At 38.2% G+C, this 27,101-nt stretch overlaps 1 protein-coding gene and 1 pseudogene across 20 annotated transcripts in view; one reads left to right on the top strand and one right to left on the bottom strand.

Moving 5' to 3' along the window:
- Positions 1 to 27,101, top strand: part of ANKS1B (ankyrin repeat and sterile alpha motif domain containing 1B) — a 1,309,735-nt gene that overhangs the window by 1,238,824 nt on the left and 43,810 nt on the right. For 14 of the 20 annotated variants that reach the window (XM_002752897.7, XM_009004424.5, XM_035258475.3 and 11 more), the window contains 4 exons: positions 4,104 to 4,232; positions 6,183 to 6,254; positions 22,415 to 22,426; positions 23,309 to 23,395. In XM_002752897.7, the coding sequence (XP_002752943.1) occupies positions 4,104 to 4,232; positions 6,183 to 6,254; positions 22,415 to 22,426; positions 23,309 to 23,395 (300 nt within the window). Of the gene's footprint in view, positions 1 to 4,103; positions 4,233 to 6,182; positions 6,255 to 19,536; positions 19,651 to 22,414; positions 22,532 to 23,308; positions 23,396 to 27,101 lie in introns of those variants that run through there. The other 6 variants (XM_078337096.1, XM_078337100.1, XM_078337099.1 and 3 more) reach the window with 2 other exon arrangements.
- LOC103795375 (putative ribosome biogenesis protein RLP24 pseudogene) lies at positions 10,641 to 11,248 on the bottom strand (annotated as a pseudogene).

The raw sequence follows: 27,101 nt of genomic DNA, 5'->3' as shown, positions 1-27,101 counted from the left end.
CATTCAAATACATGGACCTAAAGGAAAGATTTTCTGTATTTTAAGTGCCAGAGAGATAGTCTGAAGACATTTATTAGGATAGGAGTACCTTGAATCATTTTAATTTCTCATTTATAATCACTTATGGAATCCTTCTAAAGACCACTGTGTCAATAATAGTTTAAAATATGACAGAATTCTACCCCAAACTTTTCCTACTTCATTTTGTTATTCTAATTAAACATTTTATTGTTAGCTTTGTTTAGATCTACTTTTCATTAAAGATAAGATTTGATTGTAAACCATTATTGAGAGAAAAGACTTCTTAGGTCTGTTAATATTTAATAAGCATTTTAAGTGGAAAATTACTAAATTTAAAAATAATTGCTTGAGGAGACATAAGTATTATCTAGACATGAATGTACTAGTCAACAAGACCTAACACTAGGCTTCAAAGTTCAAAATTATTTTATGTGTGAGGCAAAAATCTTTATTTCTTTTTTGAGCTCTTCTTCCATTCCATATAGTAACTACTCTACCTAATTCCTCCATAGCTCATTCCTGCTGTAATTCAGCCTCCAGGAGGGTTGAGACCTAAGGCACCCTTGTTCTCTGAACTCTTTTGTTCTTACTAGCAGTCAACCAGGTAAAGCTGAATCCCAGCCAAGGGCCAAGGTTATACCTGTCCTTTACAACTGTGTAATGTTAAGTTCAGTTGTTGGAATCCATCTGTTCCCATTAAATTAATTCCAAAAAGAAGAATTAACATCTATAAATTGAGTCCTCTGAATATTATTAGATCTAAGGTTAAAAAGGAAAAATAGGCAGGGGTGGGGAGAGAAGTTGATGAATTTCCAGGCAGAAAAGAAATTTATTTTCTTATAAATTCAATCTTAAGAACACTTTTTGCTCTATTTCAAAATGAATTTCTGGAAATAGCACTAAATATGATAAAATTCAGTGTCTTTCCAGAAAGCTAGATTCAGTCCCCATAGGGAATTTAACAATATTTGGACTGAAACAATGGTTGAAGACCACAAAGAAAATAAAATAAGGATTCTATTTATTTTCCTTATAAGTATCTCCACCTTAGCACCTAGGGAAGGTCCTATCAGGTCACGCTGAATTCAACGCAAGTAGTTGTGATTTTTGGACAAAGTGGAGTCATAGGAGAGCAGATGATGGCGCTGTCTAAACAGAGTTAAGTGAATGTTCCACTAATTTCTTCAAGTGGTTATCAAAGAAGGGATTTCAGTGACTTCCAGACTGAGAGTGGAATGTATGTGCTGGGGCTTGTTATTCCCACAATGGCTGCTACAACTTATGTGGATGATGTAAATATTTGAATCAGCATTTGGCTGAAGCTCTGGCTTTAAATGTATGGAACTCACATTAAAGTTTAATTATAAAAGTGTGTGAGTTAATTGAACAATTAGAGAATGAGTTTGCATATGATTTGCATGCTTAATGTACTAACCTGTGAAATGTTTCCATAACCCTAGCTTCCTGCAACTCATTCCCACCCCCAGCCCTATTCCCAGCCCTGGCCCTGCAACTTACAGCACCCCCAGCTCATGCCATCTTCAGACTTTTTTGAAAACTGCCTGTTGAACTTGGCCAAGGTCTACCTCTGCTGAACTCTAATAGGGCTCACATGAAGATCTGATGCTTGGTTTGAGTTGTCACATCAGCAGACACTGGATCAAAGGATCTTTGGAAGCCAACCAGCTCCTCCTTTTGTATCATTCCATGGAGTTGCATGCAAACTTCTGTTGTTTTGTTACCAGTGTCACCTGTGACTTAAATGTACAATACCTGTTTGCCATGTTGTTGTTGCTTTATCGAGGGAGCGGGAGAAGGAGGGAGAAGTTTAATGGGGAAGATTAGAGGATGATTTGCTAGATTTGGGTAAAGTTTTTGTTTAAGAACCCATAGCTGCATGTTTCCAGAGTTTGAAGCTATTATCACTTAAAGGTTATTACACTCAGCTTCAAAATGATATTGAAATCCATATATCCTATATTTTGAATTTTATACTAGTTTTTGAAAGTAAGTTACAGCCAGTTGAAATAAAAACCTGAGAGAGAATAAAGCGTCAGCCATTTGAGAAAGAAAAGAAAAAAATCAAAATAAGAAGCCGAAGAAAAACTTAATCTAATTTTAGAATTGTAGTCAGTTATCACTTTTACATACTAAAAATTCATATAAATATAAAAGAAAAACTTAAGAATGAGTCAGGGATGGATAATAAAACTGACAAAAATGCTAAAGTTAATATTGCAAGCAAAGTCTTAACAATACCAACAGGCAATATACATATAACAGAATTTCACATATGTCCCATAAATGTGTTCAAAAATCAAAAATACCAACAGGGAATAGGAAGATCAGGTGATGTAAAAGTGAATCAGCAAACAAAACAATACTGATGTGGAGAGTGACTGAGAACAGAGTAGGAGCGAGAGCTGAAGGAGTTCCAACTAGTCAGCACTAACTACAGTGAGAAGCCAAGGAAATAGCGTGATGCTAACTTTGCTCTTTCGCTACTCCTGCAATTCGAAGTGACCCATCTTGAGAAAAGCTTCAGGCACTCCACTGCTTAAAAAAAAAAAAAAAAAAAAAAAGGAAAAAGGCTATGCATTACTGAAGTCCTCTAGAAAGGACTTTTTATCGTTGGCAGCCACCTCATATGCCACCTAATGTAAGTCCAAACTGCACAAAGAAAATTGGAGAGTTAGTTCTCCTCCCCAAAATATGCCCCTCCCTACTTAACGCCATTCCTAGAGAATTGTGGTTCTTAATCTTTTGGAATTTCTAGATTATTTCAAAGAATTTAGTGAAAGCAGTGAACTTCCTTTCTCTCCCAGAACATACACCTGCATCCAAATTTTTGCATTCTTGTCCTAGACTCCTTAAAAATTCTCCTTAAGAAATCCCACAGTGTGTCAACACACTTGCTAGCACTTCTATGGATCTTGGTCTCTAACCAAGGTTTTATTTGGTTTTGGAGTTTATGAGACCTTTTTACACTCTTCCAAGTCCCAAGAAAAGTAATTTCTCATATATAGAAATTTCTCATATATAGCCAAATCTAGTTAGAAGAGAGTAACTAGAAATTTGCCTATTTCTTAGTTATGTCCATTTGAGAATGAAGAACTGAGTTTTGAAGAATCCAAATCTTTCACAGGAGAAAAAGAGTAAGAAACATCTCATGTGTAGTATGTAAATCAGAGTAGAGCCCAGAAAATACCTACCATCACTGGCCTTTGATTTTATAGATGCTCAAACTAAGCTATTACAGTGATGAAACAGTTTGAGGTTAACATCATGGAAAATGATAAATGAAATGATGGGAGGTCCTCCTGTTTTAGGTCTGTATTATATGATATACCATTATTTGGGAATGTGCTTGAATTTATGAATCAGAATCCTCAAAGTACATGTATATGTACATGTGACCAAACTTAGCATTTCACTGTTTAGTCTTCATTGGTACATTAGGTTTTCTGAGGAAAGTAGCTGAATACATCTGAGACAATCACAGTGTCATTAAATCAGTGGAACTGAATTCAGATGAGAGAAACTAGTTGTCCCCTATTAGTAAATTTTTCTTTTAAAATTTTGTTTAGCATCATGCTTACAGTTCCAGTTCTCCAGAGATCTAAAATTATTCAAAGTGGCTAGTACATGTCATATTTGGGAACTGAAATTTATAGAACTGTGTGTTCCGAATGTGAAAGCAATTGAAACTAAAAATTTCAGTCAGGTTTAAAAACAGATAGAAAATTCTTTCAAAGATTGTATGTCCTTTGCTGTTGGATGGAAAATTGTGAATTAGTAAATCATTTATGAATATCTTCATGTTTTATTTTAAAGTGACTTAGCTTAGGGTGTCATGCTAAAAATAGAATAATTCAATTCCACACCTCAAAAATTAACAGCCTTGAGAAATATGCTAATACACATAAAAATGTAATAACCAGTCAAAGTATTTATATTCACATATGACACCCAAATGCATTGGCACATTCACAGCACATGTGTGTAAGGTAAGCTCAGGGTAGTTATAGGGAATGAACTTTGCTGACTGCTCATATTGCCTCTAGAATAAATGTCATTTTCAGACAGGAGACTGGGGAGAACCTTCTATTACCTTGCGACCTCCAAATGAAGCCACAGCCTCCACTCCGGTACAGTACTGGCAGCATCACCCAGAAAAGCTTATCTTCCAGTCATGTGATTACAAAGCTTTTGTAAGTTACCCTCAATTCAATATTTGGGCCCAAGTGGAAATGGGGGTATGTTTTGGTTTGTTTGCATTTATATTGAAAATATGCCAAAATATCCATATCCATGACTGAAATTTTTCAAGTGTTTTTCTCTTCACTTTTTTCTTAAAGTAGCCTTCTATCCAAAGAGAAAGTCCAAATAACTAGAGCTTTAAAACATTTTTAGTCTTGTAAGTTTAAGGCCTATTGTGACTCTGTGTAGTTATATATTTTTAAATAAATGTGATAAAGCACAATCTTGAAATGAGTAAAATACGGCACATATATACATCTCTGCTCACTCACCAAACATTGGGTCTCAAAACATTGAGTCTACCACTTTATGTAAATACCAGATTATTTTCGCTGTCGTCAATAGGATTATACTATTTTGCTTTTATAGTTGTTGTTTTTTCAGAAGAGGGGAGCTAATTACACTTAGCTGAGAAATGTAGGTAGGAACAAGTAAATGTTCAAAAGATACCGTAGGTTTTGGGTCAGGTGGTGGTTGTCATGACGACAGCAGAAAAAAGCGGCTGAACCTTCAGCAGTGCATTGAAACTGGCTCTCTTAAAAAAAAATTTCAATAGGACAAACTTTTCCAATAGCTTAAAAGATAAGGATTTTACCAAAAGATAATGAATTTCACCTTCATTTGATTAAGGTGGATATTGCGGTTATCTTACAGCGGTTGGGCTTTTTCTTTTTTCATTTTCTGCTTTCTGCCCCTCTTTTACTGCTTACTTATATTGCAGCTTTGAATTTATTTCAGTGGTATTGCCCAAACCTGTAGAATTGAAATGGCTCCCTCCTCCAAAACTCAAATCCCAAGTCCCTGAGACTTTTTGAACATGCCTTTCTCCAAGGTCCTGACCACGCCTTCTGCTGTTGTGTCCTCTCACATCCTCTTCAAATCAGGGACTTCCCTGGTCCACAAGACAGGTTCCCATCCCCATCTCTGCACAGTATTAGGATATCTCCAGTCTTGTCAGGAAGTGTCCATCAAATATCTTCTAAAATAATTATTGTAATTCACTTTTTTAAACAACATATATAGTGCTCTTTGGGGGTTGGGGAAGAAGGGCATGGAGCGAGGGAAATGACAAAAGGAAAAGACCCTACTAAAGCTTCAAAAGGTTGAAGAGGAGTCAATTGATAGGCATATCAGACATTTTGTTTAAAACCATTTGCCCCCAGCCAGAAGCTAGAGAACGAGGGGCAATTTGTACCAGGATGATGTAGTATTGGATATAGTCTTCTAACAGCAAAGTGGTTGACAATTCTTGGCAGAAGACTTTGTCATTCTTCTACATCCATTCAGCCCTCCAGGTAGCACTTTGCACCAGGAACCCAACTCTTTTCCCCTGTGAAACAACTGAGAATGCCATTCTCCCTTCCCCCACCCTCAAATCTCGTTCTCAGGTGGATCAACCATAGGGCACACAGCTGTTGAATGAAAAAGGTCCAAAACCGCATCTCTGCCTAAGAGCCTCACATTAATTACCTATGCAGCAGAATAGGCCCAAATGGGGGACATGTTGCTTAGCTTCTCAGCTGTCTCATGCAACCCTGTAATTACAGAGATAGTAGTGTGATTTATTTTTGCAGACATTGCTGCCTCCAAAAAAAAAGGGGGGGAAACATTTTTAGATGCCCCATTTTGCAGTTAAATATGATTTGAAAGATGTCATCTTTAGAAGATGCTGTAGTTTCATTATAAGAGCAATTACAGCCCCCTGAACTTATGGTTAATTCTGCTGCATTTTCTCTATGAATGCATTTATTTGTTAGGGTTAGTTACTATCAGTTTTTTAAAGTTATACAACAACTTGCAGCCAGGAAACCTAGCCAGTAATACTTCCACAATTTGTTTTTAAAATGTTACTCATATTTATATTCTATTTCATAAATCATTGAATATTTTTTGTATTTTAGTATTTAGGTTCTATGCTGATAAAAGAGCTTAGGGGGACAGAGTCAACCCAAGATGCTTGTGCAAAAATGCGGGTAAGTCTGACAAACTTCTTTATTTCTAGTAGCTGAAATACTAAATACTGGGTATGGATACAAATTGCCACCTTTCAAATTACTATTTTCTTCATCTTCTGGTCTACTGAATCACACTGGTGTTACATAAAAAGGTGCTCTGGCTTTCTGCATGTTTATACTTGAACTCATTTCACTGTAGTTAATGTCTATTTGCTGTATTTGTACTGTTACATTTGTTCTTAATTATTTTTAAAGATTTAAAATTAATTGCATCATTCTCGAGATTAGGAGAAAATTATCTTTAATTTATTATAAGAAAAGGTTTTAAGTACTCGATAGTCTGAGAATATTTACTGAAAAGATCACCAATTAACTAAAATTATCAAAAGCAGAAGTATTAGCATATTTTATAAAGCTAATATTCTTGATGCAATTTCTTATTCAGTTTTTTTTTAATTTTAAGAAAAATATTCAACTTTGAGTACAATGAAATATTTAAGTGCAAATGTTAACCAAAATGGCAATTCCAGGCTGGGAGCAGTGGCTCATCCTGTAATCCCAACACTTTGGGAGGCCAAGGCGGGTGGATCACCTGAAGTCAGGAATTCAAGACCAGCCTGGCCAACAGGGCAAAACCCCTTCTCTACTAAAAATACAAAAATTAGCTGTGTGTGGTGACATGCACCATAATCTCAGCTACTCGAGAGCCTGAGGCAGGAGAATTGCTTGAACCCAGAGGCAGAGCTTGCAGTGAGCTGAGATTGTGCCATTGCACTCCAGCCTGGGTGACAAGAGTGAAACTCTGTCTCAAAAAAAAAAAAAAAAAAAGGGCAATTCCAAATGTCTGTGATTAGTGGCTGCTTGATTCCAAGAGTCTGTTTTAGCCAAAGCATCTCTATACTGTTTCTAGTAGCTGAAGTAGAGGAGAGTTACTGTTTTTCTTTTGTGTGTCCCTTGTTCTTGCTTCCTCCATAGCAGGTGTATAGAACATCTGATGATATCTGAGTAACTGTACAAATCCAGAATATCAGTCGTATTCAATATAGCATCTAACTAAAGTCAAATTTAAGCTCATTAGTAAGTGGAATCCTGACTTTTGTTATGACCAGTATACCTTTTCCTTTATTTTATATGAGGAGCTTTTGGTGGGAAATAATTTAAAAGCATATAATTACACTGAAACAGCTGTGAAGGTAACATGAAATATCCATCGTTTATCGAAAGCTAAATATGTGTGAATCTTGGTGAAATTGAGACTTAAGTATGTAATCACTAATTTAATATTCTGATCAATAGCAAAAAGGACTGAAATAGTTATCCTTCTATTTGATGTAAAGTTATATAATACTTAAATTGTCAGTACCTGTGAATTTTTAACATAGGTACTGTGTTTAGATTTAAAAAAAAAAAAAGCTTCTGTATCTGTCAGAAACTCTGAATTCTAGTTCTGTTACTGCTTATTTACCTTAGGAGTCACTTGTTGTTCATAAAAATAATATTATAGTTGCTAACATTTACTGAGTCATTACAGTATCCCCTAGTACAATTATTGTCCCCATTTTACAGATGAAGAAATGGAGGCTTACAGCAGTTGAATAGCTTGCTCAACATAACACAGAGAATAACTTTCCAATCTGAGACAGACCCTCTGGTCAGGTCTTTGTGACCAGAGCCCAGGATTTTAACAACTACATTCTTCTGCTTTTCCTGATCCTCTGTTTTCTTACTTAGAAAATGAGAACATTAGACTAGATACACTTTAGAGTTCTTTCTGGTTTTATAACTCTGAAAATATTGTATTCTAAGTATTTCTCTGGCCTGATTTGTGTCACCAGTGAACAATAAGAAAAAGGGAAAGTTTCATTTATCAGGCCTCATAATAATTTTAGAAATATTCATGAACATGGTTAATAAATTAATTTCACATCTCTGATTTAATACTGTTAACTAAATTACCTGAGTCCAGCTGCTCCAGTGTCATAATCACATCAATATTGCCTGGTGCATGCAGCATCATTTAAAATATACCAGATCTATAATTTGAATCTCAGTCAATTTCATGAAATTGAGTGAATCTGAAATTACATCCTGATAGCAATAGAAAAGCCATTTTAGTAGTCTAAATAGATAATAATTTAGTTAAATACTTGTCTGTTGCTTAAAATGAAACTTAGAAAAAACCATATAATTAGAAGCCATTCTTCTGTTTTGGGGTGCATTTTTCTGGTTTGCTGCCCTTGGTGCTTAAGTAGTTTACATGAAAATAGAAACTTTATTAGTTCTTGGACTATCATAAACTCTTATTTCCCATCTTGATTAAATAAGTCTCAGTTCTTGATAAAGTAGCTAAGGTTGTATTCACTACATTCACCAGAGTCTTTCAAAACCAGAAGCATAGGGTTGATCTGCTATCTGGAACTATTCTATTGTGAATTAGAAGTTTCACCAACTATAAATGATGTAGATCTCAACTTGCAGCTAATTTTCAGTTTGAACCCTGAGTTGCTGTTTTCTCTATTCTCAGCATGCTGGTGTTTCAGCCAAAAGTCCCAGTACAATCAAAACTCCCTGTGAAAAATACTTTAGGACATAGATGATATAAAAAATTGATTCGTGGTAATATTATTAGGCCAAAGTATTATAGATTAAGAGTTACCTGTTTAATATTTTTTAATTGAAAAAAAGATGTTTTCTGTTCAAAGTGTGCATTTTAGCCAAAATTAAAATGTCTCTCCTAGTAATAAGTAAATCAGTGTGGTTCCTGATTCTGAGAAATGCTTTCTTAAATGTACTTTGTTAACAAAAATGACTGAAATTCACTGTGTTCACAATACAGTGAAGGAAATCAACATGTGAATATTTAATTACCCCAAAGTGGTAGAATTATCACCATAGAAGCATTTTCAAGTTGCCATCTGCCCAAGGGATCATAATAGATGATCTTAAAAATGACATATAGACATGCCCTCCTAAAAGCAGGTTCTTAGGGCTAATAACAGGTAGCAGTTGAGAGCTGTACACCCTGACCTGCACAAGTGAATAATGTGCATTAGTTCATTCAGTTCATGAAGTAGGTATTGCCGTTGCTCCCACTTTACATATGGGAAAACAAAGACCAAGAGAATATGTTAAGTCACTTGCCCAAGATCACGCAGACAGCAAGTGACAGAGCCAGGATTTGAACCCAGGCAGTCCACTTCACTACCCACACTGAATCCAGAGACTGGACTGCTTCTCCAGTGTGCCAGTGGGACATTCATTGTCCTGGGATTTTTTTTTTTTTAATGGCTTTATTTTATGTGCAGATAATGAACAGATGTTATGCCCATAAATTCTACTTTCCAAAAACAGGAGCTTTTTAAAAGAAAACCACATAATAACTTTAAAAAGGCACTGGGATTCCTCTGTTTCTAAATCATAGCTTGGCTAGAAAAATAAAGTTTGTTCTACCAGGAATCACAAGTTAGAACTGAGTATTGTCCAAAGTGGAAATTCTAGAGTTAATGTCATTCCAGGCAAAGAGTGTTCCGTTCTCATCCCCAACATCCACAACTACTTATCAGGAGGGCTAAACCAGGTCAAAACAGCCCAGCGTAATTAAGCATAATTAGGCTTCACCAGAAAATGTCATTATGCTCTTCCAAGATACAAATAAAGCAAACAGGAAATACCAAAATAAAAATAAAAATTGTTAGTTCCTTGTTGCATCCCCCTTCTATAACATTAATAAAGGGAATAATATTTTATTTTACACATCACTAGCCATGAATTTTTGCCATTTTATTATACAAATGCTGCCTAGTGCCATTATCCAAGTGGCATAACCACTTTATGTCCATGATTCAGTTCTATAACTATAAGAATAATTTTTTTCTTTTCATCTTTTGTTTGTTTGTTTGAGACAGAGTCTTGCTCTGTCACCCAGGCTGGAGTGCAGTGGCACAAGCTTGGCTCACTGCAACCTCCGCATCCTGGGTTCAAGCGATTCTCCTCAGCCTCCAGTGTAGCTCGGATTACAGGCATGTACCACCACACCCAGCTAATTTTTGTATTTTTAGTAGAGACAGGGTTTCACCATGTTGGCCATGCTGCTCTCTAACTCCTGTCCTCAAATGATCCATTCTGCTTGGCTTCCGAAAGTGCTGGGATTACAAGATTGAGCCACTGCACCAGGCCATAAGTAGAATTTCCATGATTTACATAAGTACATCTATCATTGAAGAGGTAACACTGAGATGCAATCTAACATCCATAATATCTGATGTTTTGTAGATGGCAATGTAGGAAAGTATAACCACTTTTCATTTAAGTGAACTTATGTAAAAAATAAACTAATAATTTAGCACTTCCATGTCTCCAAAGGGCATTTTCAAATGTATATAAAAGAAACAGTTACAGATATTTTTAAGAAGCATCTTCCATGTTCACATCTTTTTGTAACAATTTTCTCTTCCAGCTGCTTCCCTTTGCCTGCAAGAGGGCTTCGGATAAGATGGATGTTTTTTGTGACTTCGCTGATATCCTGAACTTTCTATCGCTCTTATTTTTCTTCAATATGTTCATTATAAATTTAGCTTGGTGTTTCTGTTTTGATCTCTTAAACTCTCTTCATGGCATCAGTAGTTTTATTCCATAGCTCTCGCTGATATTTGATAGGTTCATTTCTACATTTTTCAAATTCAATTGAATTATCCACTGTAAGCTCTTTACCAGCTGCTTTCCGGAATGCTTTGACCCACCTAACTTTGCAAGGATTGCACTTCTTTTTAAGGTTTTTATGACATTTAGATTTACAAAATCTGAACACCTTGCAGTTGTTGCAGACGAACATGATGCTGTGGCTAGGGTGGATCGGCCCTGAACAGAAACAGCACTTCTCAATATGCATGTTGAACCCCATGAGTCCCCACCAACCAAACACCAAGCTTGAGAGGAAGGTTTTTTTTTTTGAGACAGAGTTTTGCTCTTGTCGAGTGCAATGGTGTAACCTCGGCTCACTACACCCTCCGCCTCCTGGGTTCTAAAACATGTTGGCCTCTTCCTCCAGATGTTTGAAAAATGAGTGAATTCATATATTCACATATTTGCCTTGGATTATTTCATTTGTCTTTCCCCAACTATAAAATTAGTGTCCTACCCATTTTCCTGCTTTTCTAAGCACACAATATATAAGGGAGTATTTAAAACCTTAAGCCAGACACTGTAGCATGCACCTGTAGTCCTAAGCTACTGTGGAGACTGAGACAGGAAGATCACTTTAGCCCAGCAGCTTGAGGACAGCGAGGGCAATGTAGTGATACCCTATCTCTTTAAAAAAATGAATGAACGAATAAGTAGGTAATTAAATCATCCATCCATTCATTCATATATTTAAACAACCCTAAGAATCCTATAATTTTATTTCCAGTTTTTAAAGGCCATTGCCAAAGAGGGAAAAATGAAGAAAGGAAATGTAGATAAGATGATATATGTAATTTTGCAACTTTATATTTTTTGGAGAAGTTCACTATTAAATCAGTTGAGAGTTACCTCTTTTAAATAATGTGTCCACGGAACTGGATTTTACAAAACCATAAGTATATTGCTTTGACTTTTCAGTAGGTTTGTTTGTTGTTGTTATTTTGATATGAATAACTTCCACTTCAAAGATTCCAAGACATACAATTTTTGGTGAAGGATTTGCTCTGGCCAGATGAGGGTCTGCAATTCAATTTTGCCTCCCTAGGCTTATACATACCCCATCCCCCAACCCTGAATTTTGCCCCAGGGCTTAATTTTCACTAATATGCAGTAATGCATCAATTCCCTAATTAAATATACAATTAGGAAACATCTGCTACTGTAAGAGGTAAGCCATTATATTCAATATAATACTCTCTGCAGTCTTACTTTCTCTAATCCCATAGTTTGTGGTTAATATTATTCACAGGTGTGTGTTCTCAAGGAAATTTCTCTTAAAAAGAAATAAAAATTGGATTATTTGCTGTTTTGCTATTGCATCCAGAATTTATAAATTCTGGATATTAATCCTTGTCATATGTATAGCTTGCAAATATTTTCTCCCATTCTGTAAGATGTCTCCTTTGCTGCTCTTGTTTCCTTTGCTGTGCAGAAGCCTTTTAGTTTGATGTAATCCCATGTGTCTATTTTTGCTTTTGTTGCCTGTGCTTTTGGAGTCATATCCAAAAAATTATTTCCCAGTCCAATGTCACAAGATGTTTCTCCAACGTTTTCGTCTAGTAGTTTCAGGTCTTATATTTAAGTCTTTAATCTGTTTTGAGTTGACAAATAATCTGCTTAAAAATGGGCAAATGACTAGAGTAGACATTTATCAAAAGAAGACATTCAGATGGCCAACAAGTATTTGAAAATATGCCCAATATCATTAGTCATTAGGGAAATGCAAAGCAAACCCACAGAGCAAATCATTATGGAAATGCAAAGCAAAACCACATGTTACTCCATTTAGAATGGCTGTTATCAAAAAGACAAAAGATAACAAATGTTGGTGAGAATGTGGAGAAAAGAGAACCCTTGTATATTGTTGGTGGGAATGTAAATTAGTAGAGCCATGATGGAAACAGTATGGAGGCTTCTCAAAAAATTAAAAATAGAACTACTATATGATCTAGCAATCCCGGTATTGGGTATATATCCAAAGGAAATGAAATCAATATGTTGATATCTACACTTTCATGTTTACTCTAGCACTATTCACAATAGCCAAGATGTAGAACCAAGCTAAGTTCTATTTAAAATTAAGTGTCCATCAACAGATGAATGGGTAAAGAAAATGTGGTATATATACAAGTAAAATATTGTTCAGGGAAAAAAATGAAATTCTGTTATTTGTGACACCATAGATGAACCTGGAAGACACTGTGTTAAGTAAAATAGGCCAGACACAGACAAATACTGCATGATCTCACTCATATGTGGAATCTAAAAGGTTGATCTCATACAAGTAGAGAATAGAACAGTGGTTACCAGAGCCAGGGAAGGGTAGATGAGGAGGAGAGGAATAGGGAGAGGATGCTCAAGGGAAAATAAGTTCTGGTGCCCAATTGCACAGTAGGGTGACTGCAGCCAACAATACTGTACTGTCTACTTCAAAATAGCTAGAAGAGGATTTTGAATATTCTGAAAACAAAAAAATGATAAATGTCTGAGATTCTAGGTATGAAATCCTACCCTGATTTGTCATTACACAATGTATACATATAGTGAAACATCACATTATACCCCATAAATATATAGTTAGGTGTCAGTTAATATTTTTTAAAATAATCCTTCCCAAAAAAGAAAAAAATGTCTGTTTTCAACTTAGATAAGGTAGAAATCTGCCTTCCTGGTATAAGAAAGGAAACATTTTAAGATTATTTTTAAGTCAGAAATAAACAAATCTGGTATATTTAGGTTTTGGAACTTTTATTTCCCGAAGGATTTAGATAGTTTCCCCATAGTTCTCATTGAATCTCTTCCTCTCAATTTTGTATGATTTTTAAACTTTCAATCCAGAATCACTTCTAAGGTGTGAATTTTCAAACACACAAATCTCCAAATAATAATCTGTGCCTTAGTTGAAGTATGAAGACTTTTCTTTTTTTTATGTGTTTTGGGAAACAATAGTGGGAATGGGTTAGACAGCTTTTTAAACGTTGGATTTTAAAATTAGATAGAAATACTAAATGTAAAAGTCTCTTTGCTCTTAGAAGAGACTCAAACTAAAACAGTTTTTCATTCCTCTGTCCTCATACAAATTCTTTCTGTGACAAATTGTCCTTTTCAGATATAACTTCAAGAATTACTTCTTAGGAACCAGGCTAGGAAAAAACTTTTGAAAAACTATTTTTTTAAAGTCTGTTGAACTGGGCACAGTGACATACTGTTGTACCAGCTACTTGGGAAGCTGAGTCAGGAGGATTGCTTGAACCCAGGAATTTGAGACTATACTATGCTATGATCACACCTGTGAACCGCCACTGCATCCTAGCTGGGGCAACATAGCCAGACCCCATCTTTAAAAAAAAAAAAAAGTATCTGTTGCCTAATTTTATGGAAGCATCAAATATTTTCTTTCACTTTCTCCCAAATACTGCATGAGTCACAGAGAATACAGCTTCTACGCCCATAAATGTGTGTTGTGTGTCTATTGAATAGCAATCCCCAAAAAGAAAAAGCCACATACGTAATTCCTTATTGTTGATCCTTGCTCACATGTGTGTTTCCCATTGTGAATACTTTCTTATGGGTCTACCCTAGAAGGCTAAAGAGCACCAATCATCTTATTTCATATTGTCTTCAAACCCCAATTCTCTTTACTATTTTTTATTGCTCTTGTTGCTAACTTTTCTCCCATAAAACACTCTCACTACTTCCATCACTGAAAGATTTCCTAGGCTGCTTCTGTCTTTAATTCCCACTTGTCTTAAACTCTTTCTAAACAAGAGCCTCATTGATTGAGTCTCTTGTCATTGGCCCAGATATATTGATCCACCGAATGTTCATTGTTGCATCCACCGTTTCCCTCCCATCATAAAAAGTAACCTGGAAAGTGTTCAGTTATGCACACAGATTTCAATTTTGCTTCTGCTCTCTTTTGCCAGTGCTTTGCTATGGAGAGGGACTTTCTAAGTGACACCATCCATCCTTAGAATAACAATAATAGCTGGCAAGGCAAGGTGGCTCACACCTGTAATCCCAGCACTTTAGGAGACCAAGGCAGGAGGATCTCTTGGGACCAGGAGTTTGAGACTAGCTTGGTCAACACAATAAGACCCCCATCTCTAGCAAAAGAAAATTGTTTTTAAACAGTAATAGCTAAAATCTATTGATGTTCACTACCTGCTAGGCACTGAATGATCCTGTGTAGTTCTCGCAACAACTCTAAAAAGTAGATGCTGTCATACCCGTTTACAGATGAGGTAACTAAGACACAGGGAGGTTCAGTACCTAGCAACGCAGCAAGGAAGGAATGGAACTACCCAGGAATCCAAACATGCCGTCCTGTGCTCTCATTCACTGACTACTGCTCCTTGCTCCCAGTGGAAGGAACTCCTCAGTGGGTCCCTTCATAAACTCAAGATGACTATACACACCCCCGGAAAACACAGAAGTTGCACTTATAAGCGATAGGTTCAATCAATGTGTTTTTTCACACATATGCAATTGGTGTTTTTAACTAAAATCATACATTTTTAAAAGTTTATTACAAAAGCAATACACGTTCATTACTATTCATTTCTAAAATAGAAATACAAGAGCAAGAAATGAAAACAACTGTGATTTTACCACCTAGAAGTGATAAATCCCTCCCTGTTAACATCTTATTCTTACGTAATCCTCCAGAACAATTATTTATGCATTTGTAGGCACTATTTTTCTAGTAAGAAGTGGAAATATCCCATACCCACTGTTTTATCATGTATTTTAAACACAATAATATATTATGAAATATATTTATTCCCATATATCTTCATCCCCAATATCGTTTGTGGTAGTTGATTACAGCATTCCAATCCATAATTGAACCAAACTTATTTAACCAATTCTCTTTGTTGGTCATCAAGTCATTTCCAATTTTTTTTCAAATGATAGCCAGTACTATGGGTAACACCCTTTACCTGTATCTTTTGAAATTGGTTTATTTCCTTAGAATGAGCCACCAAGGTTAGAATGGCTGGGTCAAAGGGTATACACACTGAAACTTTGGGTAACTATTCCCAAATTGCCTTCCAGAAAACTTATTCCAGATTACAATCCCAGAGGCAGTATACAAGCGTGTGTTCATGTTTGCCTGTCACGTCTCTCAAGAGCATGTGCTTCATTTGAGGGAAAAAAGGGGAACTTCTATTAAAAAAAAAACTACACATCTTCAGCATGATCCCTGATCTTACTAACTCTATCGTTGTTTTGGGGGAGTTTTTTTTTTGTTTGTTTGTTTGTTTTGAGTCTTACTCTGTCGCCCAGACTGGAGTACAGTTGTGTAATCTTGGCTCACTGCAATCACCACCTCCCAGGTTCAAGCGATTCTCCTGCCCTAGCCTCCTGGGTAGCTAAAACTACAGGTGCCCGCCACCACACCTGGCTAATTTTTTTTTCCCTTTTAGTAGAGACAGGGTTTCACCATGTTGGCCAGGCTAACCTCGAACTCCTGACCTTCAGTGATCTGCCTGTCTCAGCCTCCCAGAGTGCTGGGATTACGGGTGTGAGCCACTGCACCCAGCCAACATCTATTCTAGATGTAACTCTTGAATCTGTCTTTATGACCTGAACTTTTTATTTTATGTGAAGAATGTGTTATCCATTCACAGTCCCTGAGAAATCATGAAGAATTAAATAATTCTCATTAGTTGCTCTCAAGACCAAGAGCTGTAGCTAAATGCTAACTAAGGATTTTTGGAAATCACTTGTCAAGTTTTGATAAACTAGCTTCTTTCTGAATTAATGTAGGATGCAGTACAGCGAATGTACATGCATAGCAACAGAGAATGGTTCTGATAGTAACTTTCAATCAAACTGATCGACCGCATTTTTAGAGCAGTAGTTCTCAAAGTGTGGTCCCAGACATGCAGCATCAGCAGCATGTAGAAACGGAGGGGACTACTTTGTGCTGTGCCAGAATTGGGCCCCAGAGCATGTGAGTTACAGAGGTAGTACAACAGCCTTGTCGAATGCGGAAGGTGTGGTTTCAGTGGCTGCTTGCCGACTGTCTGTTCTTGTCACCTGGTCTTAGGTTCTCTGTTTCCCTAGCCTTTGTGCCAGAGCTCCTATGACCAAAAAAGTCCTTGCAAGGTCATTTAGCCTCATTAATGACAGATGAGAACCCAAACTATTTTTAAAGATGTCTAGGGGGAATACTTCCCAGCTGCCCTCAGTAAGAGGCCTTTTCTTCTTAATGCTTGTAATTTAAGCCTGTTTGCTGTGGCAGGAATAAAGACCTAAGCCTTGCCTCCTTGAGACTGAAAACTCTCAGGATTTTTTGGTGGGTGGTTTGTTTGTTTTCTTCCTTTTTCTAGAGATGGGGGTTTCACCATGTCAGTCAGGCTTGTCTCGAACTCCTGACCTCAGGTGATCTGCCCACCTCATAGGAATGTCTTGATAACCCTCTAATCACATTTGTGGTCCTCCTGCAAGCTTTGCAAGGCTTCCATGCTAGCTCTGGGTACCAGAGCTCTCTGAAAAGTTTACAGATCCCACAACCTAGCTAGCTTCACTGCCTACAGAATCACCACAATAATGCTTATTTTGTATGTGTTTTTTAATCATCTGAAAGTCACTTAGGGCTCCCAAACATAATTGCTTGATCCTATTTTAATTTACTTGCTGAAATGGAATACAATAATTAAGCTTTGACTCTAACTGAGGAAGATATTATATGGCAAAATTAATAGTTATGACTCAGGACTGAATATCTAACTAGAAAGCGTTCTCTGGATAGCCATGTATAGGTTAAAAATACACTGTAAGTTGGATGGCAACAGACCATCCAGAAATCCCTTCCCCAGCCTGTGCTTCAGATACACTAGGAGCGATCGGGGTATTGTAAGAATGAAGAGTTGATGGCATCCTCCCCACGTTTAGCCTCACTGTTTTCCCTGTCTCTGCTGGTGGTGGGGCACTAATGATTTTTACTCCGAATATTAACATCACTCCAGATTCAATGAGCATTACAGCTCACAACTGAAGTGCTCCCCATCATAAACTCCTCTGCTTTCATTCGCACTCGGAAAAGTCATGCTCTGAGATGAGAGATCATGTACTCTGAAAAGGAGAGCTTCATACTAATGCTTCTGCATTCAAAATAGAAAACCTACTTATTTTCAGAACATGCTTTAAGGCACCAATGATGATTTCTGACCTGATGCCAAGCAGTTCATAATTTAAAATTAAAAAGGAGAAGAAAAAAGATGGTTATTTCTTTCTCTTGGTGATTTCAGAATCTCTTCTTTTTAAAAATGCTCGAAAAGCATTCAATGACTTACTAAGAATGATATTTCAGGTGGCCACGTCCAGATAGAAAATTCTGATACCTGTTTCTGTTTAATGGTTATAGACAATATAAACTCAAGTGTTTAAAGAGAAGACTCCCTTTGAATTTAGGATTCAAATGTTGCATTTTATTTTAGGTTTCTGAAACGTTAACATCTCTATGTAACTAAATATCATTTCTCTTGGAATAACAAAAGGATGATCAACTTAATTTGGGAAATTGTGAATAAAATACATTGAACTATCACTATAATGCTTTTTGCAGGAGAGTAAGATGCTGTAAAAATTAAGATCATTTGGGGTCTTGCCCAGGAGTAATTAGCTGCTTAGGTACTCAGAAGTCTTAATTACAAACTAGTCTCTTCTGTAAAGCTGGCTCTGAAGGGGAGTAAATTTGAAAATGTTGAGAAACCTCAGAAATGCCACAAAGAGCATGGCATAGGGAAAAGCAACTAGAAACAAAAGAACAATAACATAAGGTTCGCCCTGAGCATCTTTCACTGGGGAGATGGGTCTGAAGTAGAGAGTTCTGTTTATACAAATTAATAAAGCTTGAATTTTTAACAGAAACATATGGGAGTATTAATTATACAGACATCCAGCAGAGCATGCAGATAGGTCATAGAAACCAATGTTGCCTGAGAGCACGTGCTCAGTAACTTGATGTTCAGAGTAGGCACCTTTGTCCCTGGGAAGGAGAAAAGAATGGTGATCACAACACCGAAGAGAAAATGGGGAAGGAAGGACTTTGCCTGTGATTGGACTGAAGTCCTGTGCTCACATTTTGATGACTGTAAAGCAAGCCTTCAGGAAATGAAGTGGGTGCTTATTAGACTCCTCAAAGACCCAATACCTTTGCCTTCTTTCTTTTTTTTTTTTTTTTTTTTTTTTTTTTGTTGAGATGGAGTCCCAGTCTGTCATGCAGGCTGGAGTGCAGTGATGCAATCTTAGCTCACTGCAACCTCTGCCTCCTGGGTTCAAGTGATTCTCCTGCCTCTGCTTCCTGAATAGCTGGGATTACAGGCACTCACCACCATGCCCGGCTAATTTTTGTATTTTTAATAGAGACGGGGTTTCACCATGTTGGCCAGGCTGGTCTCGAACTCCTGATGTCAGGTGATCTGCCCACCTCAGCCTCTTAAAGTGCTGGGATTATAGGCGTGAGCCACCGTGCCTGGCCTCTTTGCCTTCTTTTTATGCATTTTCATCTTTAGCTAAAATTGTGTGTGAAATAACCTCTCTGGAAGCTCTGTCAAAGTACACCATGAGAAAACCCCTTTAAAAGAGGATGGATTCTTATCTCTTGTAGGGAGTATAAATACCTTCAAGGAGGGCCTCTACCTGGAAGACTTCCCACCACCTTTGAACTCCGTGGCTGGTCAGGATCCATCAGCTTCTTCTCAAGCGACTCAGTGGAGAGAGCAGTGCAGTTTGGGCTCCAGATTGGAAAGCGTGGCCACCCCCAACACTGCCATTCAGAGAGGCCTGTGCACAGCCTGCAGCCCTGACACCACAGCACTGCCTTCAGTTAGGAGAGCAGAGATTCTTGGGACCCATGGATGGGAAAAAAAATGACTATCCTTTGTCTTTTCTTTTCTTGTTTTAACTTAGCTGAGCATCTGATGTGGAGTCTTTGTACCATGACAGGAACCACCACAGATGCCTTCATGTCACCTCAAGAACTTGTGTCCTGACCTGCCCATTGTTTCAGCTCTCTGCTTCCTTTCACTGGCATCCATTGCACAGCTCACTGTGTTCTCCTCTCCAGCTGCTGCCACCATTCTCCTGAAGCCACTCTTAAATCAGCAACAATTTTTTCTTGTCGCAAAAGCCAGGAATTCCATCCAGTAAGGCCAATGAAAGCAGCAGCTCCTGTGTGTGCCAGCCACTGTGGTAGGCACACTGTTTTAGGCCTTGTTAGTCCTCATTGCATCAGGCACTGCTCCTACCTTCTAAGACCACTCCTTGTCTTCTGTGATATGGGCGTTGTGGGCATATTCCAACTTCAATTCCAGTTCCTTCATTGGCTCTTGTTTCTGCCCCACCCCTTGGGATTGGATCTTCCCCTGTGGTGTGTCTTTCACCTTCTTCTTGTTCACTCCTTAAACCACCTTGTCTGCTCACATCTCCTTGGCCACCAATGTATATACATGGATTTACAGATCTGATTCTTATTTCTAATTGGACATCTCCACCTGCTTATCAAACTGAGCATGTCCAAAAGCATTTCCATTATGCTTATGCAAAAACACTTTCCCCTCCAGTGTTTCTTATCTTCTTGGTTTCTTCATCTTTGGGATCCTCCCATTCATCTATGAATCTCCCATCCATCTTTCATGGCAGATCAGTCAACGGACCCTCTCAATTCTTCCTCATCGACATTGTGGCTCCTCCTCCTATTCTCCAATGCCTCTGCTTCAACTCAGGTGCTTAGAGTCTCGCTCTCCTTCGGATTTGCACAATAGCTTCCTGCCTCCCTACATCCAGCCTCTAGCTCTTCCAGTCCCTCCTTCATAAACAACCACCAGAACAATCTTTCTGCACCACAGGTCTGATTGTGTTACTCTCTAGTGAAAAGCTTCCAATGGACCCTAACTTGGCAGAGTAAGCCACAACCTTCCAATCCTACTCTGCCATTCTCATCTCCACCAAACCCACCACCTTCTCATTTCTAAGCCTCTGTGCATGTATTAGTTCTGCTGCTATAACAGCCTCTTTTGGCCTCTTTGCCACTTAGAAAATGCTTATTCATCTGTTAAGAGTCAGCTCAATCACCCCTAGCAGGCAGTCAGTGTCTTTTTAATGAATGAATGAATGAAGACTGGTCCCATTCTGTCATGCAAAGTAGGGCTGATTCTCTTCACTATCCTGGAGGCATGTTGTTCATATTGCTCCTGTCACATTTGTCAACATGGTAATTGTAGCCGTTCTTCCTACCAGATCTAGCAGGCAGGTCCTTGTGTGGCCCCTCTTCTTCCCCCATGGCAGACATCATTCCCAGCCCACCTTTCCACTGAGCTCAGACACAGCTCTCAGAATCTTTCTTAACACAGTACTTTGAGCAGACTGGTGTTTGCACACAGTTTGAGGTCTGTGTAACATCCCTCAACTAGACTCTGAGCTTTTCCAGTAACAAGCACAGTGGGCTGCCTAAAGTAACAACTCAATTGCTGAATAAATAACAGATGGATTTTCTTCTTAATATTAGCTATATATTGCCTTGCATTACAGATAGATGTGTCCAGGAGAATGGATTCATGGCAAAAGATAAGTGAGGTGATTTACTGAAATCCACTGTGATGCTTTGCAGAAAATTTTTCACAAACACATTGAGTTATTCAAACTATCGCCTGGGCTGCCCCAGCCCTCTCTCTTTACAGAGTTCAGACACTGCTTTGCTTTAAAATCAGCACATTGCATGTGATCTCTTCTAGCCTGCCTTTAATGTGTCTTGCACATTTTTTTAAAAGTGGCTGGAAGAAGCATTAAAACGAGTTACTAACCTTATATTTTATTTTCATAGTCTCTCTTTTTTGCAATCACAAAGGAAAACTGATGCATCTGGGGAATTTTAAAACTGGTTAAAAAAGCACTTCAAGAGAGCTGCTTTTTCATGTACTGTATAAAACATCAAATATTAAATAACAATACTCTTAGTAATCCATTGTCTTTGAAACAGGTGTAAGTCTCAAAAAGATGTTGTGTCAACACAATCAGGAAACCCCTCTCACCGCTCAAACAGCCTCATCATTGAGTTCAATGAGTTTCACTCACACTATCCAATTAAAAGCCTTCTTGAATTCTAGTCGCATTCCAGAATTTAAACTATAAATGAAGAAATCAAGAAAGTTTCTATTTTTTCCTGATTCCCTTAACATACATAAGATGGCTAGTTGTTGAAAGTTCAAAGCGGAAGGTTCTTGTGTCAGTCCTAAGGCTATGCAGTACAGTGAACAGAGTGATGAGAAACAGAGCAAGAAAGGGGCCTGTGAAAGCCTGCAGCAGTTCTAAAATAACAGTGGCACTGCATCGTTGAGTAACTGTGAAGCCAATTCTTTTGTGGCATCTTTTATTTTTTAATGAATTTATATCATTGGTTAATTATTGAAATCGTTTCCTCTCTCTCACCTTTTATGTATTTTCTCTCCCATTATGTTCCCACCTGTCTTAACTGGAAAATCCACCAGGCTAACTGTCAGGTAGGTTCTTCTTGCTGTTTAGTGTGGTTATTAGTAGTATACATAGAGAGAAATGAAGTAAACAGACTGTTGGTGACTGGTGATGAATGATAAAGCTAAACAGAAAAGGCACATACTAAATTATAGAGAAACTTTCTGCAGATGCATAAAACTGTACAAGCTGCAGACTCTAAGTGCATTCAGCCAGTGTGAACATCTATCATAAGAACTTGGCCTAAGGGAATGTAGCAGCTCTAAATGATAAAGTAGATTACCTGGGCTGTCCAGGATTTTTGCTGTGGCTCAAAATCCAGACTGCTCCTGGAGGGCTTCATTGTTCTAGAGCATCATTACATCCTGTGTGGTCACAAGTGATTCTGCTGTAAATATAATATCAGCATTTATGGATTTGGTCCAGTTCAAGAACAATACATAGTAATGTATTTTACATCCCTATTTTAAGTATCTACTCCAAGCATTCTCTGTGCCTTAAAGAATGAAGGTGACTAGGAAAAGGGGGGTGCGTATATTTTGTTAATGTTGAATCCACCCTCGGAGTTAAAACTGACATGATTTAACTTTTGTGAAAGAATGGTCACTTGAAACGGCTTCATTTTCCCTTTAGTGTCAGGGAGAAGAAGTACTGCATCCACACAAAGTAGCGGAACAAGCTCTTTTTAGATCCTCAAGGGCAAGACGGATAACTTTATAAGCCCAAAGTATAACTAAGTCCAAGAGAGGAGAGGCAGACATTAAAATTAAAGTGTGTGTGGCATGTATCTGATGTGTGTGTGTGTTTTGTTTTTAATTTGAGCTCATATTTATCTTTCAGGAGAAAAAATTATGTGCTTCAGTTGCCACGCAACACAAACTGCTCTAACAGCTTTCTAATTTTAATTTCAGAAGTCTACGGAGCAAATGAAGAAGGTCCCTACTATTATTCTCTCTGTCTCATATAAAGGAGTCAAATTTATTGATGCAACAAATAAGGTAGGTACCTCACCTCTCTCTGGTTTAGACCCCAGATGCTCCTGAGTATATGATCTAAAATCCTTTGCTTCCTGTAATACACAGCATTCCCTGCTTTAATCATCCCTTTCCCCCAGCCTTCATGCTTTCTACTATACCTATAGATACACACTCGTGTACACACACACACACACATTCATATATACATTTGGAGGGAGGGCTTGACCTGGGGTTACTGTAAATATTGTGCTTTCACTTTTTTGTGATGATTTCTCTAGTGGACTGTGGCCACTTATTGTCTAGCATGTCCCTTTGGATTTGGAGAACATTGAAACAGAAAACAGAAATCACTTGTAGGTTGAAAAGTCAACAATGTCATCACTCCTCCGTCAGAGGAGATGTTACTAGAGAAAGGGCTAGAACATTTGTCTTTCTTTTTATCTAGAGATATATATATGTCTTTTCCGTTGATAATTTTCTGATTTTTAAATTTTGTAACTACATTTAATTCCCAGCCTCTGAGATGGGAGAGAGTTTCAGCTGTATTGTTTTCTTAAGAGACACGATCAGAAAAGCATCCCAGGCCGTGCTGTGGCTCCGCTGTGTTTTCTTCCTCACAGTGGGACTAGTTTGTGGGCTGTGATGTCAAGTGTGGTCAGGAGGATTGCATTTTACAGAAAAAGCATTCCTTTCTTGACAAAGACAACAGTGTCCCTTGCTGATGAACTAGAAAGCTGGTTTTTCTCTGAACCTCTCACCCAGACCTCCCACCTAGACCCACTCCATTTTGGAGAAAGGGAACAGAAAATCAAAAAACAGGTAAACTTAAGAAACAATAACTTAGGGCCAAGGCAACTAGATTTAGGTACCAGGGGAAATCTCATAGTTGGTGGCTCTTTGGTGTCTGTATTAAACCCCAGCATCTGAATTGGAAGAGTCACAGGCGGTGACTCTGGTGTCTGTATTACCCCCCATCTGAATCAGTGACTCTTTGGTGTCTGTATTAAACTCAGCATCTGAATTGGTTTTCTGTAATGAAAGAGGTGGTTGTTTCACCCAAGTTAGATAAACCCAAGTTCCCCAAATCTACTTGAGAAAACAACCTCCCAATTATAGAAAAAGTTCCGAAACCCAGGCAAAAAGTGTACAACCCAACATCATTTTGCTGACCGATAATATCAGCATAATGGTGATTTCAACTGTGCAAAATATTGTTGATGGTTGTTGTTAGATAATAATTGTAGAGACTCAAGAACAATACCAATCGATTTGCTTTTTTATTTCTTGGAAGCATCTTTAGTTCCTGGTATATAAAATTACTTTCTCCTTAATAGTTGGTTTTAAAAGTTCTAACACTTTATGGAACATTTTATGGAATGACAAAGATATCATTGCTATTGTTATATCTAAATCTTAAGAAAGACTTTGGCACCTGGATTTTTTTTTCTAACTTGGAGCAACTGCCTCTATCATATTTATGCTTGAAAAATGTGAGTAGCAGTGTCTTTTCAGTGGATGAATTTGATACTCTCTGAGATGAACAACTATAGCAGACTTGGATTCTGACAGTTTCTAAACAAGTGGCATTTGCCCTGAGAAGTTCTTGCAGTCCTTAGGCGGTCATTTCATGATGCTGGGGGTATGGCTGGATGCAGCTGTATTCATAGCATCCCCTCTAACCTGCTCTCCACAGTCAGAAGAATGAAAGAGAGCTCTGCCAGTTCCATTGTATGTTGCTTATTGACACATCAAGGGACACAGCAGTGATGCTCTTTGCCTTGAGGAGATACATTTGCTTCAATTGCCAATAATTAGATGAGTTATCCATAAACCTCTGCTCACTGATGACTACTCTTGGAAGCAAAAGCACGGAAAGATATGCAAAAGATAATTCTATGTAAATAAAGATGCTAAGTAAAGAAGGTCAGCATATTTTTTCAAGTCCTTGCAGTGTGGTCCTCAACATATTTTCAGATTCTAGAGCAAAGGCAAAATGCCCATGTTGGTGGCAAGTGGAGCCAATCTGTGAATGTATGACAACATATGTCTGGCTTTCTCAGGAATTGGAAGATGTTAATTTCAACTGACTATACAGGGTCCACATCCCAGTGACCTGCAAGGTAGCGGATCTCCCCAATATGACAGTGTGTATGGGGAGAGAGGGTGACTCAGGGCAAAAGTCTAGCAGTTGCCATTTGGGGAGTCAAAGTAAAGAGATTGTGTTTAAAAGGATAGAAGAAAGAAATAGTGGAAGGCCATGTTGGTGGAGTTTGACCGGATAAGGCTGAGAAACACTACCACCAGCCAGGGCAGGAGGACCAGCTTTTGAAGGGTCAGAGAATCCACAGTTGAAGGATCATCCTCAAGTTGTAGTGTGAAATGAACCATGCCCAGATACCTAGATTCTAGCAGCGTTTATGAGGACAACTGCATATGCCACTTTGTTCTAGAGCAAAGAGCACAGCAGAAAAGGAGAAGATTAATTAAACCCCAGAGTCTTGCTTTCTGTTTTCACCAGGTATTTCCCCCACTGGGCACTGTTGTGTCAGTGAGCTGCTTTGATTTGAAGCAGAGGACTTGTAGTATACAAGCATATTTAAAGATCTCACCATTTCAGGTACTAGAGGCCACTAAGCCAGGAATAAGGCACAACCAAAAGATAACACCTGACTATTCTTTTTTTTTTTTTTTTTGAGACAGAGCCTCGCTCTGTCACCCAGGCTGGAGTAAAGTGGTGTGATCTCAGCTCACTGCAACCTCTATCTCCCACATTTAAGCAATTCTTGTGTCTCAGCCTCCTGAGTAGCTGGGATTACAGGTGTGTGCCACCACGCCTGGCTAATTTTTGTATTTTTAGTAGAGACAGGATATTGCCATATTGGCCAGGCTGGTCTCAAACTCTTGACCTCAGGTGATCCACCCTCCTCGGCCTCCCAAAGTGCTGGCATTACAGGCGTGAGACACCATGCCCAGCTTACTGATCATATTTTACCTTTTCGTTGTGCTTTATTCTTCAACAGTGCTCTCCAAACCTTGCATCTTTTACTCCTGCCCTGGTCAGAAACAGGAGGTTGTTTAATCTTCCCTGAGTAGCTGGAGACCTGCAGGACTCAGTCCTGTGGCTCAGGGCTGCCTTGCAGTCACACAGCCTGTTGGGCATGAAGAATGACTAAAACCTGACTTTCTTCTCCCTAATATAATGCTCTTTTCTGTTACTCTGCAGCTGCCTTCCACAAATTAGTTTAAAGTGCTATGGATAATTAATTGTGTGTTAATTACTCTTCTCCTCCTATTAGCCCCCATTAGACTTTGTGAAAGATGAACCCTCCGTGAAGCATTTCTTTCCTTTGATTCTAATAAATAAATGGCTTTGGCTGGATTCATGGGAAAGGGTTAGAGGCCTAGTTATAAACTCATAAATATATTGCCTAGTAACTTAGGAAATGAATTGAATCACTAACCCTGATTTAAGAAGGAGGAAGCGGAATGTGATCTTGAATTAAAAGTGGAACTCGCAATAGATTTAGCACTAAAGTGTTTTAGATAAATCACCTCAGCCTTCTGTTGATCAATAGCCCCGAGGTTGATCTAGCAGGGAATTCAGCCTGGAGGACGGCAGCTGTTTAGTAACAGACCCTTTTTCAGGTCGGGGGTGGGGGTCTTCTGAGAGGAGACACCGTTTCTACGTTCAGTGCTCAGCTGAGGAGCAGGCTGCATTTTGCCTTCC

This window comes from Callithrix jacchus, chromosome 9 (assembly GCF_049354715.1).
Source record: "Callithrix jacchus isolate 240 chromosome 9, calJac240_pri, whole genome shotgun sequence".
In the NCBI taxonomy this organism is placed as follows: domain Eukaryota; kingdom Metazoa; phylum Chordata; class Mammalia; order Primates; family Cebidae; genus Callithrix; species Callithrix jacchus.
This window is presented reverse-complemented; position numbering and strand designations above follow the sequence as displayed.